The 16,393-nt window shown below is 45.0% G+C and overlaps 1 protein-coding gene across 1 annotated transcript in view; it reads left to right on the top strand.

Moving 5' to 3' along the window:
- rspry1 (ring finger and SPRY domain containing 1) overlaps nt 1-16,393 on the top strand; it is a 320,762-nt gene that overhangs the window by 178,492 nt on the left and 125,877 nt on the right. The window contains exons 8-9 of the mRNA XM_056282268.1: nt 1,872-2,003; nt 5,830-5,945. Of these exons, the coding sequence (XP_056138243.1) occupies nt 1,872-2,003; nt 5,830-5,945 (248 nt within the window). The remainder of the gene's footprint in view (nt 1-1,871; nt 2,004-5,829; nt 5,946-16,393) is intronic.

Genomic DNA, 16,393 nt, shown 5'->3' with positions numbered 1-16,393 from the left:
TGATCGCAGGATCCTTTCCATGGTAAAGAAAAATCCCTTCACAACATCTGGTGAAGTGAAGAAGACTCTCCAGGACGTAGGCGTATCATTATCCAAGTCTACCATGAAGAGAAGACTTCACGAGAGCAAATACAGAGGGTTCACCACAAGGTACAAACCATTCATAAGCCTCAAGAATAGAAAGGCCAAATTAGAGTTTGCCAAAAAACATCTAAAAAAGCTAGCCCAGTTCTGGAACAGCATTCTTTGGATAGATGAAACTAAGATCAACCTGTACCAGAATGATGGGAAGAGAAAAGTATGGAGAAGGCTTGGAACGACTCATGATCCGAAGCGCACCACATCATCTGTAAAACATGGTGGAGGCAGTGTGATGGCATGGGCATGCATAGCTTCCGATGGCACTGGGTCACTAGTGTTTATTGATGATGTGACAGAAGACGGAAGCAGCCGCATGAATTCTGAAGTCTATAGGAACATTCTGTCTGCTCACATTAAGCCAAATTCAGCAAAGTTGATTGGACGGCGCTTCACAGTTCAGATGGACAATGACCTAAAACATACTGCGAAAGCAACCCCAGGAGTTTTTCAAGGCAAAGAAGTGGACTATTCTACAATGGCCGAGTCAATCATGTGATCTCAATCCGATCATGCATGCATTCCACTTGCTGAAGACAAAACTTAAGGCAGAGAGACCTGCAAACAAACAACAACTGAAGACAGCTGCTGTCAAGCCCTGGCAAAGCATCACAAATGAGGAAACCCAGCATTTGGTGATGTCCATGGGTTCCAGACTTCAGGCAGTCATCGCCTGCAAAGGATTCTCAACAAAGTATCAAGAATGAACATTTTATTTATGATTATATCCATTTGTCCGTTACTTTCGGTCCCTTGAAATGTGGGGACTATGTATAAAAATTGTTGCAATTCCTAAATCCTTCCTCCAATTTTGATGTAAATACCCTCAAATTAAAGCTGAAAGTGTGGATAGAATGCCTGTCAGACAGTACAGATGGAGTAGCGGGATCTGAGTTCCAAAAAAAAAAAATTACATCAGGAGGCCCTGTGGATATAGTTGGGGTGAGGCAAGAATCTGAGGGATGTAATGTCAGTGCAGCAGTTTGGAGTGATGTGGCAGTTGAGGTTCAGGAGTATCAGTGCAAAGTATTTTATGAGCACCATTGCAGCAACAGAGGAGCTCCAGGAGCCAGGAGCGAAGGAGGGGGCACCCAGCCCTGGACCACAGCAGCAGTGCAGTAGGGAAGCCAGAGCAGGATGATGGGTCCAAAAGAGAGGTTAGGGATAGTCCTTAAATCGTTGCAGAGAATAGTCTGGTCAGGGTGTCCTGATGCAACCCTCCACATTTATCCTGGCTTGGGGCCGGCACTAAGAATGCACTGGCTTGTGCATCCTCAGTGGCTGGGTAAATAGGTGTACCAGAGTGGATAATGCACAGTTTGTTGAGTATGCCGGTGGATTTCTAGCATGCTAGCAAGCTAACAGCTGATCGGCGGAGTAGGTGAGTACACGGAACCGCAGGTGTACAACCATTAAACTGTTGGCAACACAGGACTGGAAAATTTTTAGGTAAGATAGGAAGTGGCAGAGACAGTCCACAACAATGTGTACTTGTAGTGAAAAGCACAAGCAGTGAAAAGAACAATCAGGAGCACAAGTTTACTTGGATTGAGACATGGTGGCATACAGCAGTGAAGCCAGAGCAGGATGATGGGTCCCAAAGAGTGTCCGCTTGTTCCAAATGTGTGCGCACACACACACACAAACACACACACACACAAAGGTGAGACACGTAGGGAAAGGAAGAAGAATTAATTAATTCTTTCACTCATTCCTTTTCCCCCCCAACTCAGGTGAGAACAAGCTGACAGTGTCTGAATCGTCTGTCAGTGATCGGCTAGCTGTGCTGGAGTCTTGGGCAGAGCAAACTGACTATGTGAAAAGGCAGGTTGGATTCTGCTCCCAGTGGAGCCTCGACAACCTTTGTGAGTAGCCCTGTGTGCCTGACAGTGTGTGTAAGCATGTATGTGTTTGTGTGCGTGTTCTGAGAAAACTGATCTACGTTTTTGTTCCAGTAGTTTTTCCAGTAGTGGTTTGTTTGCAAATGTGTACATGTGTGACCTCAGCCAGGTACAGTGCATCCGGAAAGTATTCACACCCCTTCACTTTCCCCACATTTTGTTATGTTACAGCCTTATTCCAAAATGGATTAAATTCCTTTTTTTTCTCATCAATCTACATACAATATCCCATAATGACAAAGCGAAAAAAGTTTTGTAGAAATTTTTGCAAATTTATTTAAAATTAAAAACTGAAACATTGCATGTACATAAGTAGTCACACCCTTTACTCAGTACTTGATGCTTTGACAAGAGGCACCCTTGGCAGCGATTACATCCTCAGGTCTTCTTGGGTATGAAGCTACAAGCTTGGCACACCTACAGTGCATCCGGAAAGTATTCACACCCCTTCACTTTCCCCACATTTTGTTATGTTACAGCTTTATTCAAAATGGATTAAATCCCTTTTTTTTCTCATCAATCTACATACAATACCCCATAAGGACAAAGCGAAAAAGGTTTTGTAGAAATTTTTGTAAATTTATTAAAAATAAAAAACGGAAATATTGCATGTACATAAGTATTCACACCCTTTACTCAGTACTTGGTTGAGGCACCCTTGGCAGCGATTACAGCCTCAATTCTTCTTGGGTATGAAGCTACAAGCTTGGCACACCTATATTTGGGGTATTTTTCCCATTCTTCTCTGCAGATCCTCTCGAGTTCTGTAAGGTTAGATGGGGAGCGTCGCTGCACAGCTATTTTCAGGTCTTTCCAGAGATGTTCAATGGGGTTCAAGTCTGGGCTCTGACTGGGCCACTCAAAGACATTCACAGACTTGTCCCGAAGCCACTCCTTCGTTGTCTTGGCTGTGTGCTTAGGGTTGTTGTCGTGTTGAAAGGTAAACCTTCGCTCCAGTCTGAGGTCCCTAGCACTCTGGAGCAGGTTTACATCAAGGATCTCTCTGTACTTTGCTCCATTCATCTTTCCCTCGATCCTGACTAGTGTCCCAGTTCCTGCCGCTGAAAAACATCCCCACAGCATGATGCTGCCACCACCATGCTTCACTGTAGGGATGGTATTAGCAAGGTGATGAGCGGTGCCTGGTTTCCTCCAGCGCCAGGAATGAGAGACGACATCAATGAATCACACAACGCAGATGGTAATGTGCGGCAGCAGCCATTTAGTTAAAACAGGAAGAACAATAGAGCCTGCAACACAGGCAGACCAGAAGGGAGGCTTAGTAACTGTAGCAACCACAACCAATACTGGCGTCACCCCTTTTTTCCCAAAAGAAAGACCCCCCCCTACACACAGTACAACAATAACACCACAAAACACCAGGCAACATCACAGCTCAAGCTATATAACTAGACCTGTAAGGTAAGACAAAACATTATCACCAGTACACACAAACAACTGCCCTAAGTTCAAAGTCCTCTAAATGCCACAGCTCGTCTGACCACAGGATCGCCTCCTTTGACTCCCGCCCAGCGACTGCATCGTCCAACGGGGCCAGCATGGCAGCGCAGTTCTTCAGTACACGAGTCAGCACCTTGTATGCGCCAATGAATGAACGCAATCCCGTTACAGTCTTTGGAGGGAGGCACGCAGCCAGGGCAGCGACGCGGTGAGGGCTGGCCTGGATTGTACCCTGACGCCACACCCAGCCTAGGATGGAGGTCTGAACAGGTGCTACAGTGGTCTTAGTGGTGGACAGGTTCAGACCACACTTCTGTAGGGCAGAGAGAACCCGCCTCCAGACAGCTAGCAAGTCCTCGAGAGTGTCTGCACCACAATACAGGTCGTCTGCCACCTTGGCCACATGGCCTTGTTCAAGAAGGTCCCCGAAGACTCTGCACGTCAACTCCTCCAGCGCCGTCTCATTATGACTATGCTGTGATGAGAGATTACAGGACAATAATTGGCTATCTGTCCCAACATTAGCTCTAACATGGCTACCTTCTGTTCTTTATTGCGACGTCGGGGCGCGGGAATATCTTCACCATCATCTGTGAATCCCCCAACAGGGGACGTTTTAGACTTCTTCTCCCACTCCATGCCATCGAGCAGGAAGGGGGCAAACCCGGTGTCGAGCGACAGTATATAAAGCAGGTTCTGACGCCAGTTCTCAAAAGAGTTCACCGTCTCGATCTTTGTTAAACACCACTGCTTCGGTGTGTCGCCATGCTGCCCACTTAGCTAGCACAACTGTGTCTGAGCTAGCCCAGCTGCATCTGGTGGTAGACGTAACTACACTGTAATTCCCCTGGAAGGGCTACTGCGATTAATTCGGTAAATATCAGTCCTCGGGACGTAAGTCTGGTAAGCACTGCCACCACGCCAGTAATGAGAGACAACATCAATGAATCACACAACACAGATGGTAACGTGCGGCAGCAGCCATTTAGTTAAAACAGGAAGAACAACAGAGCCTGCAACACAGGCAGACTGGAAGGGTGGCTTAGTAACTATAGCAACCACAACCAATGCTGGCACAGACGTGACGTTTGGCATTCAGGCCAAAGAGTTCAATCTTGGTTTCATCAGACCAGAGAATCTTGTTTCACGTGGTCTGAGAGTCCTTCAGGTGCTTTCTAGCAAACTCCAAGCGGGCTGTCATGTGCCTTTTACTGAGCAGAGCCTTTCATCTGGCCACTCTACCATAAAGGCCTGATTGGTGGAGTGCTGCAGAGATGGTTGTCCTTCTGGAAGGTTCTCCCATCTTCACAGAGGAACGCTGGAGCTCTGTCAGAGTGACCATCGGGTTCTTGGTCACCTCCCTGACCAAGGCCCTTCTCCCCCGATTGCTCAGTTTGGCTGGGCGGCCAGCTCTAGGAAGAGTCCTGGTGGATCCAAACTTCTTCCATTTACGAATGATGGAGACCACTGTGCTCTTCAGGACCTTCAAAGCTGTCGAATTTTTTTTTGTACCCTTCCCCAGATCTGTGCCTCGACACAATCCTGTCTCGGAGGTCCACAGACAATTCCTTTGACTTCATGGCTTGGTTTCTGCTCTGACATGCACTGTCAACAGTAGGACCTTGTATAGACAGGTGTGTGCCTTTCCAAATCATGTCCAGTCCATTGAATTTACTACAGGTGGACTCCAATCAAGATGTAGAAACATCTCAAGGATGATCAGTGGAAACAGGATGAACCTGAGCTCAATTTTGAGTGTCATAGCAAAGGATGTGAATATTTATGTACATGCACTGTTTACTTTTTTATTTTTAATAAATTTGCAAAATTTTCTACAAAACCTTTTTCACTTTGTCATTATGGGGTATTGTGTGTAGATTGATGAGGAAAAAAAGGAATTAAATCCATTTTGGAATAAGGCTGTGACATAACAAAATGTGGGGAAAGTGAAGGGGTGTGAATACTTTCTGTATGCACTGTACACTAAGCTAATGAAGAAATCCAACTAGCCAAAGATAAATTGTGCATCATGAACTTTCTTTGCAGTTAATAATGTGCATGAAAAATTGTTTGCATTTGCTTGACCCTTTGTGTGTTAGCTAGTGGATTTGTCACTCCATTATAGCGTGTAATGTGCAAGAAAAAGCATTTAATCTCTCAAAGCCTTTGTTTTATGTCTTTTCTTTCTTGAATTTATCCACAGGGCAATAACTTCCATCATCCTAAGGTCATACTAACGTTTTCAGCTAAAAAATGTAAAAAAAAAGGGTTACTACCTCTTTAAAGGAACATGAAGAGAGTCACTTTGTTGTCTCTCTGCTCTCTTCAGTCCTGAAGGAAAGTCGTCAGTTCACCTATGAGAAGGTCAACCTCACCAGCATCAATGCCATGCTTAACAGCAATGACGTGAGCGAGTATCTCAAGATCTCACCCACTGGACTGGAGGTATGTGTTTGCTCCTAAAAAGTAATTTTAGGTGCCTATCAGGTCAGGTTTTTGACAAAATGATGAAAGAGGAAAAAGTTATTTATTCCAACAGATTTGAATGGTGCCCCTGTTGGTAAAAGAACAACATGGTAGAACTATGCTGATAAGACCAACATGACTGCCTAAAGCAGAAATCTCAATATGTGTTCCTTAAGTGTTTTTGGCCAGAAAAACAAGCATGTCCACTTACCCATCATCTCAGGTGATTTTAATGTTCATGTTGACAATCAAACAGACCCCGATGCTGGAAATCTAATTAGATTACTGGAGGCATTTGCTCTCACTCAGCATGTTTCTGGACCCACCCACAATAAGGGGTATACTCTGGACTTAGTCTTGAGTAAGTCACAATGACTTAATATTACTGTACCCTGTGTCATGGATGTTGCTATTTCAGATCACTGTTGAATATTTATTATGTGTCTGCTTTTCCTGTACAGCAGAAGAGCATTTGAATAATCAAAAATGTTTAATTGACAATAATACGATTGAAACTGTTAAAAAAAACTTTAATGAGTCATCGCCGTTAATGGCATCACAAACTGAGGATCTTGTGAACAACTGCAACTCAAAAATACAAAATATCTTTGACAACATTGCAGCTGTTAAAACTAAAAACATAGAAAAACAAAAAGCCCCCTCGAGAAATGGAATGGTTGTTAGGCAGCTTGAGAGAGAGTGTCACCAGGCAGAACAACAGTGGAGAAAGACTAAACATCAGGTTCACCATGAAATTTACAAGGTTAGACTGAATAAGTACAGCAAAAAAAAAATAAACAGGCCAGTCTTTTTTTCTCTAAAATCATTAATGAAAATATTAACAATACTAAAATGAGTTTCTTACTATTGATCGACTCATAATCCACCATCTCCAAACTCATCAGAGATGCTATCCACTGAAAAGCGTGAGCAATTCACTACATTCTTAAATAACAAAATTATTGCCATTAGACAAAACACGAGTGCTTCAAGAGCCAGTAATGAATCTACCTTCCAGTTCTCCAGAAATATCACTGGCGCCAAGTCTCACTTTGACCCTCTAGTCTAGACCTTAAAAGTCTAGACAATATTGTTGGGCAGCTGAGGTCCTCCACCTGCTGCTTGGATCCTCTCCCTACCACATTTTTTAAAAATGTTTTTAATTGCTTAGCACATGATGTTTTAGAGGTGGCATGGTGGCGCAGTGGTTAGCGCGGTCGCTTCACAGCAAGAAGGTCCTGGGTTCGAGCGCTGGGGTAGTCCAACCTTGGGGGTCGTCCTTGGTCATCCTTTGTGTGGAGTTTGCATGTTCTCCCCGTGTTTGCGTGGGTTTCCTCCGGGAGCTCTGGTTATCTCCCACAGTCCAAAGACATGTAGGTCAGGTGAATTGGCCATACTAAATTGTCCCTAGGTATGTGTATGTGTGTGTGTGTGTGTGTGTGTGTGTGTGTGTGTGTGTGTGTGTGTGTGTGTGTGTGTGTGTGTGTGTGGGCCCTATATGATGGCCTGGTGGCCTGGCCAGGGTGTCTCCCCGCCTGCCGCCCAATGACTGCTGGGATGGGCTCCAGCATCCCTGCGACCCTGAGAATAGGATAAGCGGTTCGGATAATGGATGGACGGATGATGTTTTAGAAATTATTAACTCCTCTCTTCAGGCAGATACATATATTTCCTGCAACACTTAAGACAGTTGTCATGAAACCACATCTGAAGAAGAGCAACCTTGATGCGACAGCTATTGCCAACTACAGGCCTATCTCCAACTGACCATTCCTCAGAAAACTATTTGAAAAAAGTTTATTCTCAAGTTAACAAATATTTAATATCACACAACCTTCGAGCCATTCATCAATCAGGTTTTCAATCTCACCATAGCGTAGAAACAGCACTGAACAAAGTTGTGAACAATGTGCTTATGAACACGGATTCTAAAAAAATATCTGTTCTTGTGCTCCTGGATCTCAGTGCCGCCTTTGACACTGATGATCATGATATTTTGCTAGAGATTAGAAAAATGGCTCGGCCTCTCTGACCTGGTTCTCAACTGGTTTAGAACATACCTACAGGACAGGCAGTTCTATGTGTCTTTTGGAAACTTTTTCTCAGACAAAGTGGGTATAATGTGTGGGGTACCCCAAGGTTCGATTCTTGGACCATTACTGCTATTACTACTAATACTTTTGGCTGTTCTCGTTAGGGGGCGCCACAGCGGATCATCTGTTTCCATCTCTTCCTGTCCTCTGCATCTTCCTCTGTCACACCAACCACCTGCATGTCCTCCCCTGCAACATCCATAAACCTCCTCTTTGGCCCTCCTCTTTTCCTCTTTCTTGGTAGCTCCATATTCAGCAACCTTCTCCCAATATACCCATCATCTCTCCTCCACACATGTCCAAACCATCTCAATTTTGTCTCTCTTGCTTTGTCTCCAAACCATCCGACCTGAGCCGTCCCTCTAATAAGCTCGTTCCTAATCCTGTCCTTCTTCATCACTCCCAATGAAAATCTTAGCATCTTCAACTCTGCAACCCCCAACTCCACCTCCCGTCTTTTCATCAGTGCCACTGTATCCAGACCATATAACATACATAGCTGGTCTCACAACTATTTTGTAAACCTTCCTTTTAACTCTTGCTGGTACCCATCTGCCGCAAATCACTCCTGATACTCTTCTCCACCCACTCCACCCTGCCTGCACTCTCTTCTTCACCTATTCCCTGCACTCCCCGTTACTTTGTACAGTTGATCCCAAGTATTTAAACTCATACGCCTTCAACACCTCTACTCCTTGCATCCTCACCATTCCACTGTCCTCTCTCTCACTCACGCATATGTATTCTGTCTTGCTCCTACTGACTTTCATTCCTCTTCTCTCCAGTGCATACCTCCGCTTCTCCAGGCTCTCCTCCACCTGCAACCTACTCTTGCTACAGGTCACAATGTGATCCGCAAACATCATAGTCCACGGAGACTCCTGCCTGATCTCATCCGTCAACCTGTCCATCACCATTGCAAACAAGAAAGGGCTCAGAGCCGATCCTTGATGTAATCCTACCTCCACCTTGAATCCATCTGCATTTTCAACTGCACACCTCACTACTGTCACACTTCCCTCATACATATCCTGCACCACTCCTACATACTTCTCTGCAACTCCCGACTTCCTCATACAATACCACACCTCCTCTCTCGCCACCCTGTCATATGCGTTCTCTAAAGCCACAATATAACTCCTTCTGGCCTTCTCTATACTTCTCAATCAACATTCTCAAAGCAAACATTGCATCTGTAGTGTTTTTTCGTAGCATGAAACAATACTGCTGCTTGCTGATTGTCACCTCTTCTCTTAACCTAGCTTCTATTACTCTTTCCCATATCTTCATGCTGTGGCTGATCAACTTTATACCTCTGTAGTTGCTACAGTTCTGCACATCGCCCTTATTCTTGAAAATCAGTACCAGTATACTTCTCCACTCCTAAGGCATCCTCTCACTTTCTAAGATTGTCTTAAACAATCTAGTTAAAAACTCCACTGCCATCTCTCCTAAACAGCTCCATGCCTCCACAGGTATGTCATCTGGACCAACTGCCTTTCCACTCTTCATCCTCTTCATAGCTGCTCTCACTTCCTCCATTGTTAATCCACCACACTTCCTGATTCACTTTGCCCACATCATCCAACCTCCTCTCTCTCTAATTTTCTTCATTCATCAGCACTTCAAAGTACTCCTTCCACCTTCTCAACACACTCTCCTCACTTGTCAGCACATTTCCATCTCTATCCTTGATCGCTCTTACCTGCTGCACGTCCTTCCCAGCTTGGTCCTTCTGTTAAGCCAACAGGTACAAGTCCTTTTCTCCTTCCTTAGTGTCTAACCTCTCATACAACTCACCGTATGTCTGTGAATGTTCTCATTCATCCAGATCATGGTTATCCAAAGGAGTTGAATCTATCTGTGAAGACGTTTCGCCTTTCATCCAAGAGGCTTCCTCAGTTCGTGCCTTTCTGACTAGACCAAGCTAGTCTGACTGGCTGGTGATGAGATTCAGAATTTATCCTCTTTGGAGTCGTTGTCAGAGCTATAGATGTCCATGGCTCTTTGTGTTCCGATGTTTGGCCGCGCCTGTCGTTATCGGAGCTATTGATATGCGTGGCTCTCCTGCGCTATGATGTCCAGCCGCGCCCGTCGCCATTGGAGCTATTGATTTGCATTTGTTTAGCAGCGACGGTCGTTGGGGGTGTTAGTTTCGACTTCATTATTCAGTGGTCATGAGAGTCGTCGGAGCCGTTAGTGACCGACTGTTGTTCTTGGAGGCTAGGCTTCTTGAGTCTCCGGGGTAGAGATGAAAGCACGGCATTGTAAGTGGGAGATAGGTGGTGTCGCAGACCTCCTCCTCTGTTGAGAGATGGTTTTTCCAGTTTTGCATAGATGGCTTCCTTAACCCCTCTTTAAAACCATCTATCTTCTCTGTCCAAAATGTGTACGTTGCTGTCCTCGAAGGAGTATGTCTTCCCCTTTAGGTGTAGATAGACTGCTGAGTCTTGTCCTGAGGAGTTTGGGCTTCTGTGTTGGGCCATCCGTTTGTGTAGTGGTTGTTTGGTTTCTCCTATGTATAGGTCAGTGCAATCCTCATTGCATTGTACAGCATACACCAGATTTATTTTTTGGGTGTGTGGTACACGGTCTTTAGGATGAACCAGTCTTTGTCGGAGTGTGTTGCTGGGTTTGAAGTATACCGGGATGCGGTGTTTGTTGAAAATCCTCCTGAGTTTCTCGGAGACCCCAGAAACATACGGGATGACTGTGCTGTTCCTTCTGTTCCTTTTCTCCTCGTTGCTCACCTGGTTGGTCTTTTTGGAATGTGTTGCAGTTTTCACAAAAGTCCAACTGGGGTAGCCGCAGGTTTTTAAAACTCCCCTCAGGTGTTTGTGTTCTTCTCGTTGGGCCTGAGTGCTGCTGGGCACATTGTCAGCTCTGTGTTGCAGAGTTCTGATAACGCCCAGTTTGTGTTCCAGAGGGTGGTGTGAGTCGAAAAGTAGATATCGGTCTGTGTGTGTAGGTTTCCTGTAAATCCCAATGTGGAGGCTCCTGTCTTCCCCAAAGTGGACGCCACAGTCCAAGAAGGGCAAACTGTTGTTCTTTACGTCTTCCCTTGTGAACTTAATGTTCTTGTCCACTGAGTTGATGTGTTTGGTAAATGCTTGCACCTCTTGTGTTTGGATTTTGACCCATGTGTCGTCCACATATCTAAACCAGTGGCTCGGAGGCGTTCCTCTGAAGGAGTTCAGGTCCCTGTGTTCTACCTGTTCCATATATAAGTTGGCCACAATAGGTTATACTGGTGAGCCCATTGCACAGCCGTGTTTCTGTCTGTAAAAATGGCCCCTGAATTGGAAATATGTAGTGTTCAGGCAAAGGTCCAGTAGTTGGCAAATCTGGTCTGGGCTGAGGTTGGTCCTATTTTGGAGGGTGTCGTCCCTTAGCAAACGTTGCCTCACAGTTTCCAAAGCCTCCATGGTTGGGATGCAGGTGAATAACGAGGTCACGTCGTAGGATACCATGGTTTCACCCGGTTCCAGTTTTACACCTTGGACCTTGTCCACGAAGTCAATGGCGTTTTGGATATGATGAAGTGTTTCGCCCACTAAAGGGGTCAAGATGTTGGCTATATGTTTGGCAATGTTGTACATGACCGAGTTTATGCTGCTGACGATGGGCCTGAGGGGGGTTCCATCTTTATGGAGCTTAGGGAGTCCATATATGCATGGGATGTTATCTTGTGGGTAGAGATGGTGGTATTGTATCCGATCAATGGTTCCTCCTTTCTGTAGTTTCTGTAGGTATTCTATTATTCTCCTCTTGTAACCACTAGTAGGATCACGTCTCAGAGGTTCATAGGTGTCAGTGTCGCTGAGTAATGACGTGATCTTGGCTTGGTAGTCTGTTGTGTTGAGGATCACCATGCATCTCCCCTTATCTGCTGGAAGGATTATGATGTTTTCATCCTTGCTCAGGGCTGTCACGGCTTTCCTTTCTTCCATGGATGTGTTGGAAGGAGAGAGTTTCACATTGGACAGAGCTGCTGATACCTTTAACCTAAGCTGTTCCGCCTCGGTTTCCGTTAGATTGTTTTTCCTTATGGCTGATTCTGTGGATGTGATGAGGTCAACTATAGGTAGTTGTTTGGGTGTCATGGCGAAGTTCATTCCTTTGGCTAAGACCTCCTTCTCTGATTGGGTAAGCACCTTGTCCGACAGATTCTTGATCCATCTCTTCTGCGTTCCGTTTTGTGTGGGATGTTTTGTCTTTTGTCTCCAGGTAAGTATATCTACTTGGCTAGTGTTGTTGGTTCGCCGCTGTAAGTTTTGAAACTTCCTTGTCTGCCTTTCTTTGGTTTTGTGGTGTTGAGATAGTTGGGCTTTCTTGGTGAAATCAGTGATCCTCTCCAAGACTGCACCAGGCAAGTGGGATGTTATTTGCTGGAGTAGTTGGTCAGATTTCTCCTTCAGCCCTTCAATAGTGAAATGGACCTGTCTCACTCTTTCATTCAGGAGTTCATTCTGTGCCTTCTCCATGATTCTGTCTGCTCTATGTCCTTTCATTGTGGTACACAGGCACAGGCTAGTGGGTATGAGCCTGTGTTGTCTGCATCTCAGATTGAATCGCAAGTGGTTTCTGTAGTCTGCAATCTTCCGAGCCATCCTTTCATATTCCCTCACCATTTTTAAGGGTGTCAGACCCAAATTGTTCCGCAACATGTCTGTGGATGTTCTCATTCATCCAGGTCATGGTTATCCAAAGGAGTTGAATCAATCAGCCTAGCCTCCAAGAACAACAGTCGGTCACTAACGGCCCCAATGACTCTCATGACCACTGAATAATGAAGTCAAAACTAACACCCCCAACGACCGTCGCTGCTAAACAAATGCAAATCAATAGCTCCGATGGCGACGGGCACGGCTGGACATCGACGCACAGGAGAGCCACGCATATCAATAGCTCCGATAACGACGGGCGCGGCCAAACATTCGTACACAAAAGAGCCACTCATATCTATGGCTCTGTTAGCAATGGGCGTTGGTAAACATCGGAACACAAAGAGCCATGGACATCTATAGCTCTGACAACGACTCCAAAGAGAATAAATTCTGAATCTCATCACCAGCCAGTCAGACTAGCTTGGTCTAGTCAGAAAGGCACGAACTGAGGAAGCCTCTTGGATGAGAGGCGAAACGTCTTCACGGATATATACCAAGTCCAGTTGCACTTGATTCAACTACTTTGGATAACTCACTATATGCCTTTGCCTTTGCCTTTGCCTCCTCTCTCTTTGCTTTACGCTGCATCTCCTTGTACTCCACTTTACTTTCTTCATCTCTCTCCCTATCCCACTTCTTCGTTGCCAACCCCTTCCTCTGTATACTTTGCTGTACTTCCTCATTCCACCACCAAGTCTCCTTGTCTTCCTTCCTCTGTCCTGATGACACACGAAGTACCTTCCTAGCGGTCTCCCTCACTATTTGTGCAGTGCTTTCCCAGCCATCTGGTAACTCTTCACTACCACCCAATGCCTGTTTTAACTCCTCACTGAAATCCACACAACAGTCTTCCTTCTTCAACTTCCACCATGTGATCCTTGGCTCTGCCTTCACTCTCCTCCTCTTCTTGGTCTCCAAAGTCATCCTACATACCACCGTCTGATGCTACGCTCTCCCTTGTCACCACCTTGCAGTCTCCAATCCCTTTCAGATCGCGCCTTCTACATAAGATATAGTCCACCTGTGTGCACTTAAACTCGACTCCTCTCTCTTCTTGAAATATGTATTCACCACAGCTATTTCCATCCTTTTCACAAAATCCACCACCATCTGTCCTTCCACATTTCTCTCCTTGACACCATACCTGCCCATCACCTCCTCATCACATCTGTTTCCTTCACCAACATGCCCATTGAAGTTCGCTCCAATCAACACTCTCTCCCCCTTGGGTACACTCTCTACCACTTCATCAAAGTCACTCCAGAATTCTTTTTTCACTTCCATCTCACACCCATCTTGTGGGGCATATGCGCTGATTACATTCATCAATACACCTTCGATGTCCAGCTTCATACTCATCACTCTGTCTGACACTCTCTTCACCTCCAGCACACTCTTGACATACTCTTCCTTCAGAATTACCCCTACCCCATTTCTCCTCCCATTCTCACCATGATAGAAGAGTTTGAACCCACTTCTGATGCTCCTGGCCCCTCACCTGGTCTCTTGCACACACAGTATGCATACCCTTCTTCTTTCCATCGTATCATTCTCCTCTCTCCCTTTTCCAGTCATAGTGCCAACATTCAAGGTTCTGACTCTCACTTCCATACTCCTACCCTTCCTCCTCTTCTGCTGCCTATGGACATGCCTTCCCCCTCTCCTTCTCCTTCGCCCAACAGTGGCGTAGTTTCCACCAGCACCCTGCTGGCCAACAGTACTGGTGGCGGTTGTTGGTAACCCGGGCTGCAACCAATCCAGTATGGAAATCTGACTTATGAGCCGCATATTTGATTTGGCAAAGATTTTACGCTGGATGACCTTCCTGATGCAACCCTCCCCATTTATCCGGGCTTGGGACTAAGAATGCACTGGCTTGTGCATCCTCAGTGGCTGGGTTAATGGACCATTGCTATTCATTGCCTATATGCTCCCGCTCGCATATTATACAGAAGCACAAAATAAATTACCATAATTATTAGGGGTGGAACAATTCACAAATCTCATGGTTCGATATATCTCACGGTTCAGGGCTCACATTGTCGATTTCATACGATGAAATGGAGGCCTTGGTAAGCAAAAGACAAAACACCATTGCAGTTTTCTATTTCTAATTTATTTTAAGAATTTTGCCCAACATTTTGGCATTATCAAGGCACATATTCAAACGTAATGTGAGTGCAAAAGCTCTAAGAAAATTTTGTGCCATCTTGTCCTGTTTTGTAACACAATTGCTTTAATAAAACAAAACATAATTCAGTAGCTAATTTAGGCTTAAATACAAGTTAATAAAATGTGTCAACATAAAATGAAATTGCCTTTTTGACATTTCACATGAACTAGCTTGGTAAGGGGCTCATAAGTCAATGAGTGCTCAAGTGAACACAAAGTTGTTGTTTTTTTTTCAGTTTTCCCCTTTTTCTCCCCAATTGAACATAAAGTAAATATAAAGTACAACAACTAAATTAGTTAAGATTAGATTAGATTTTTTTTTATTAGCCACATGACCAAGGCCGGTGGAATTTGTTTTCAGTACACATTCAGTACAACTCTGCAGTACAATACATACATGGACAACAACAGACACTCCACATATTATCACAAACAATACAGTTACACTATAGCAGAAACAAAACATATCATTCATAACAATTAAGTGAATGGTGGTATGCATGTCAATGTTGTGTGAGGAGGGGACTATAGGGAGGAATTCGGAGTCCTGACGGCTAGGGGGAAAAGTGTTTGTGAAGCATTTAGTCTTAGTGGACAGTGACCTGAAGCTCCTCCCTGAGGGAAGGAGCTGGAAGAGTTTATGAGCAGGATGTAGGGGTCAGAGATGTTCTTATTTGCTCATTTACAGTCTGGTGAGTATGTAGCGATTCAACTGAGGGGAGTGGGTTGCCGATGATTTTGGATGCCTTGTTGACAATCCGCTGCAGTTTTTCCCGTGTTTGACTGTCCGTGTCGCTGTACCATACTGTAAAAGAAGATGTCATGATGGACTCAGCAATGGCTGAGTAAAACAGAATGAGCAGTTGATGTTTGATCCGGTATTTTTTAAGCTACCTAAGAAAGTAAAGTCGTTGTTGAGCTTTTGCAATGGTGTGTTCAGCGTTCATTTCCCACTTCAGGTTATTGCTGATGTATGTCCCAAGGAATTTAAAAGAGTCAGTGGTGGTGATGGGGTCTCCGTTCATTTGTATGGGTGTTTTGGGATTCAGCATGCATCGGAAGTCAATAATGAATTCTTGGATTTTGGCTGTATTAAGCAGAAGGTTGTTGTTTGCGCACCAAGTGACAGCTTGTTCTACTTTAGTGCGGTACTGGGTTTCATCATTGTTGGAGATTAGGCCTACAATGGTTGTGTCATCTGCGTAATTTATTATTTTCACAGAACTATCTGTGGATGTAAAGTGGGTGGTGTAAAATGAGAAGAGCCAGGGGGAGAGAACACAGCCCTGAGGAGCACTTGACATGAGAGTAAGAAGGGGTGAGGTTAGGTTATTAACCTTCACTCTCTATGGCCTGTTCCACAGGAAGCTCTGAATCCACCCACGTCCGGCTTCCCACCCGCAGACATGGCCAGTTATGTCTGTAGGGACACTCGACCAAGCCAGAGGCAACACGGGAATTCGAACTGGCGATCCCCGTTGTGGTAGGCAACGGA

The sequence above is a fragment of the Lampris incognitus genome, chromosome 6, assembly GCF_029633865.1.
Source record: "Lampris incognitus isolate fLamInc1 chromosome 6, fLamInc1.hap2, whole genome shotgun sequence".
NCBI classification, from domain to species: Eukaryota; Metazoa; Chordata; class Actinopteri; order Lampriformes; family Lampridae; genus Lampris; species Lampris incognitus.
This window is presented reverse-complemented; position numbering and strand designations above follow the sequence as displayed.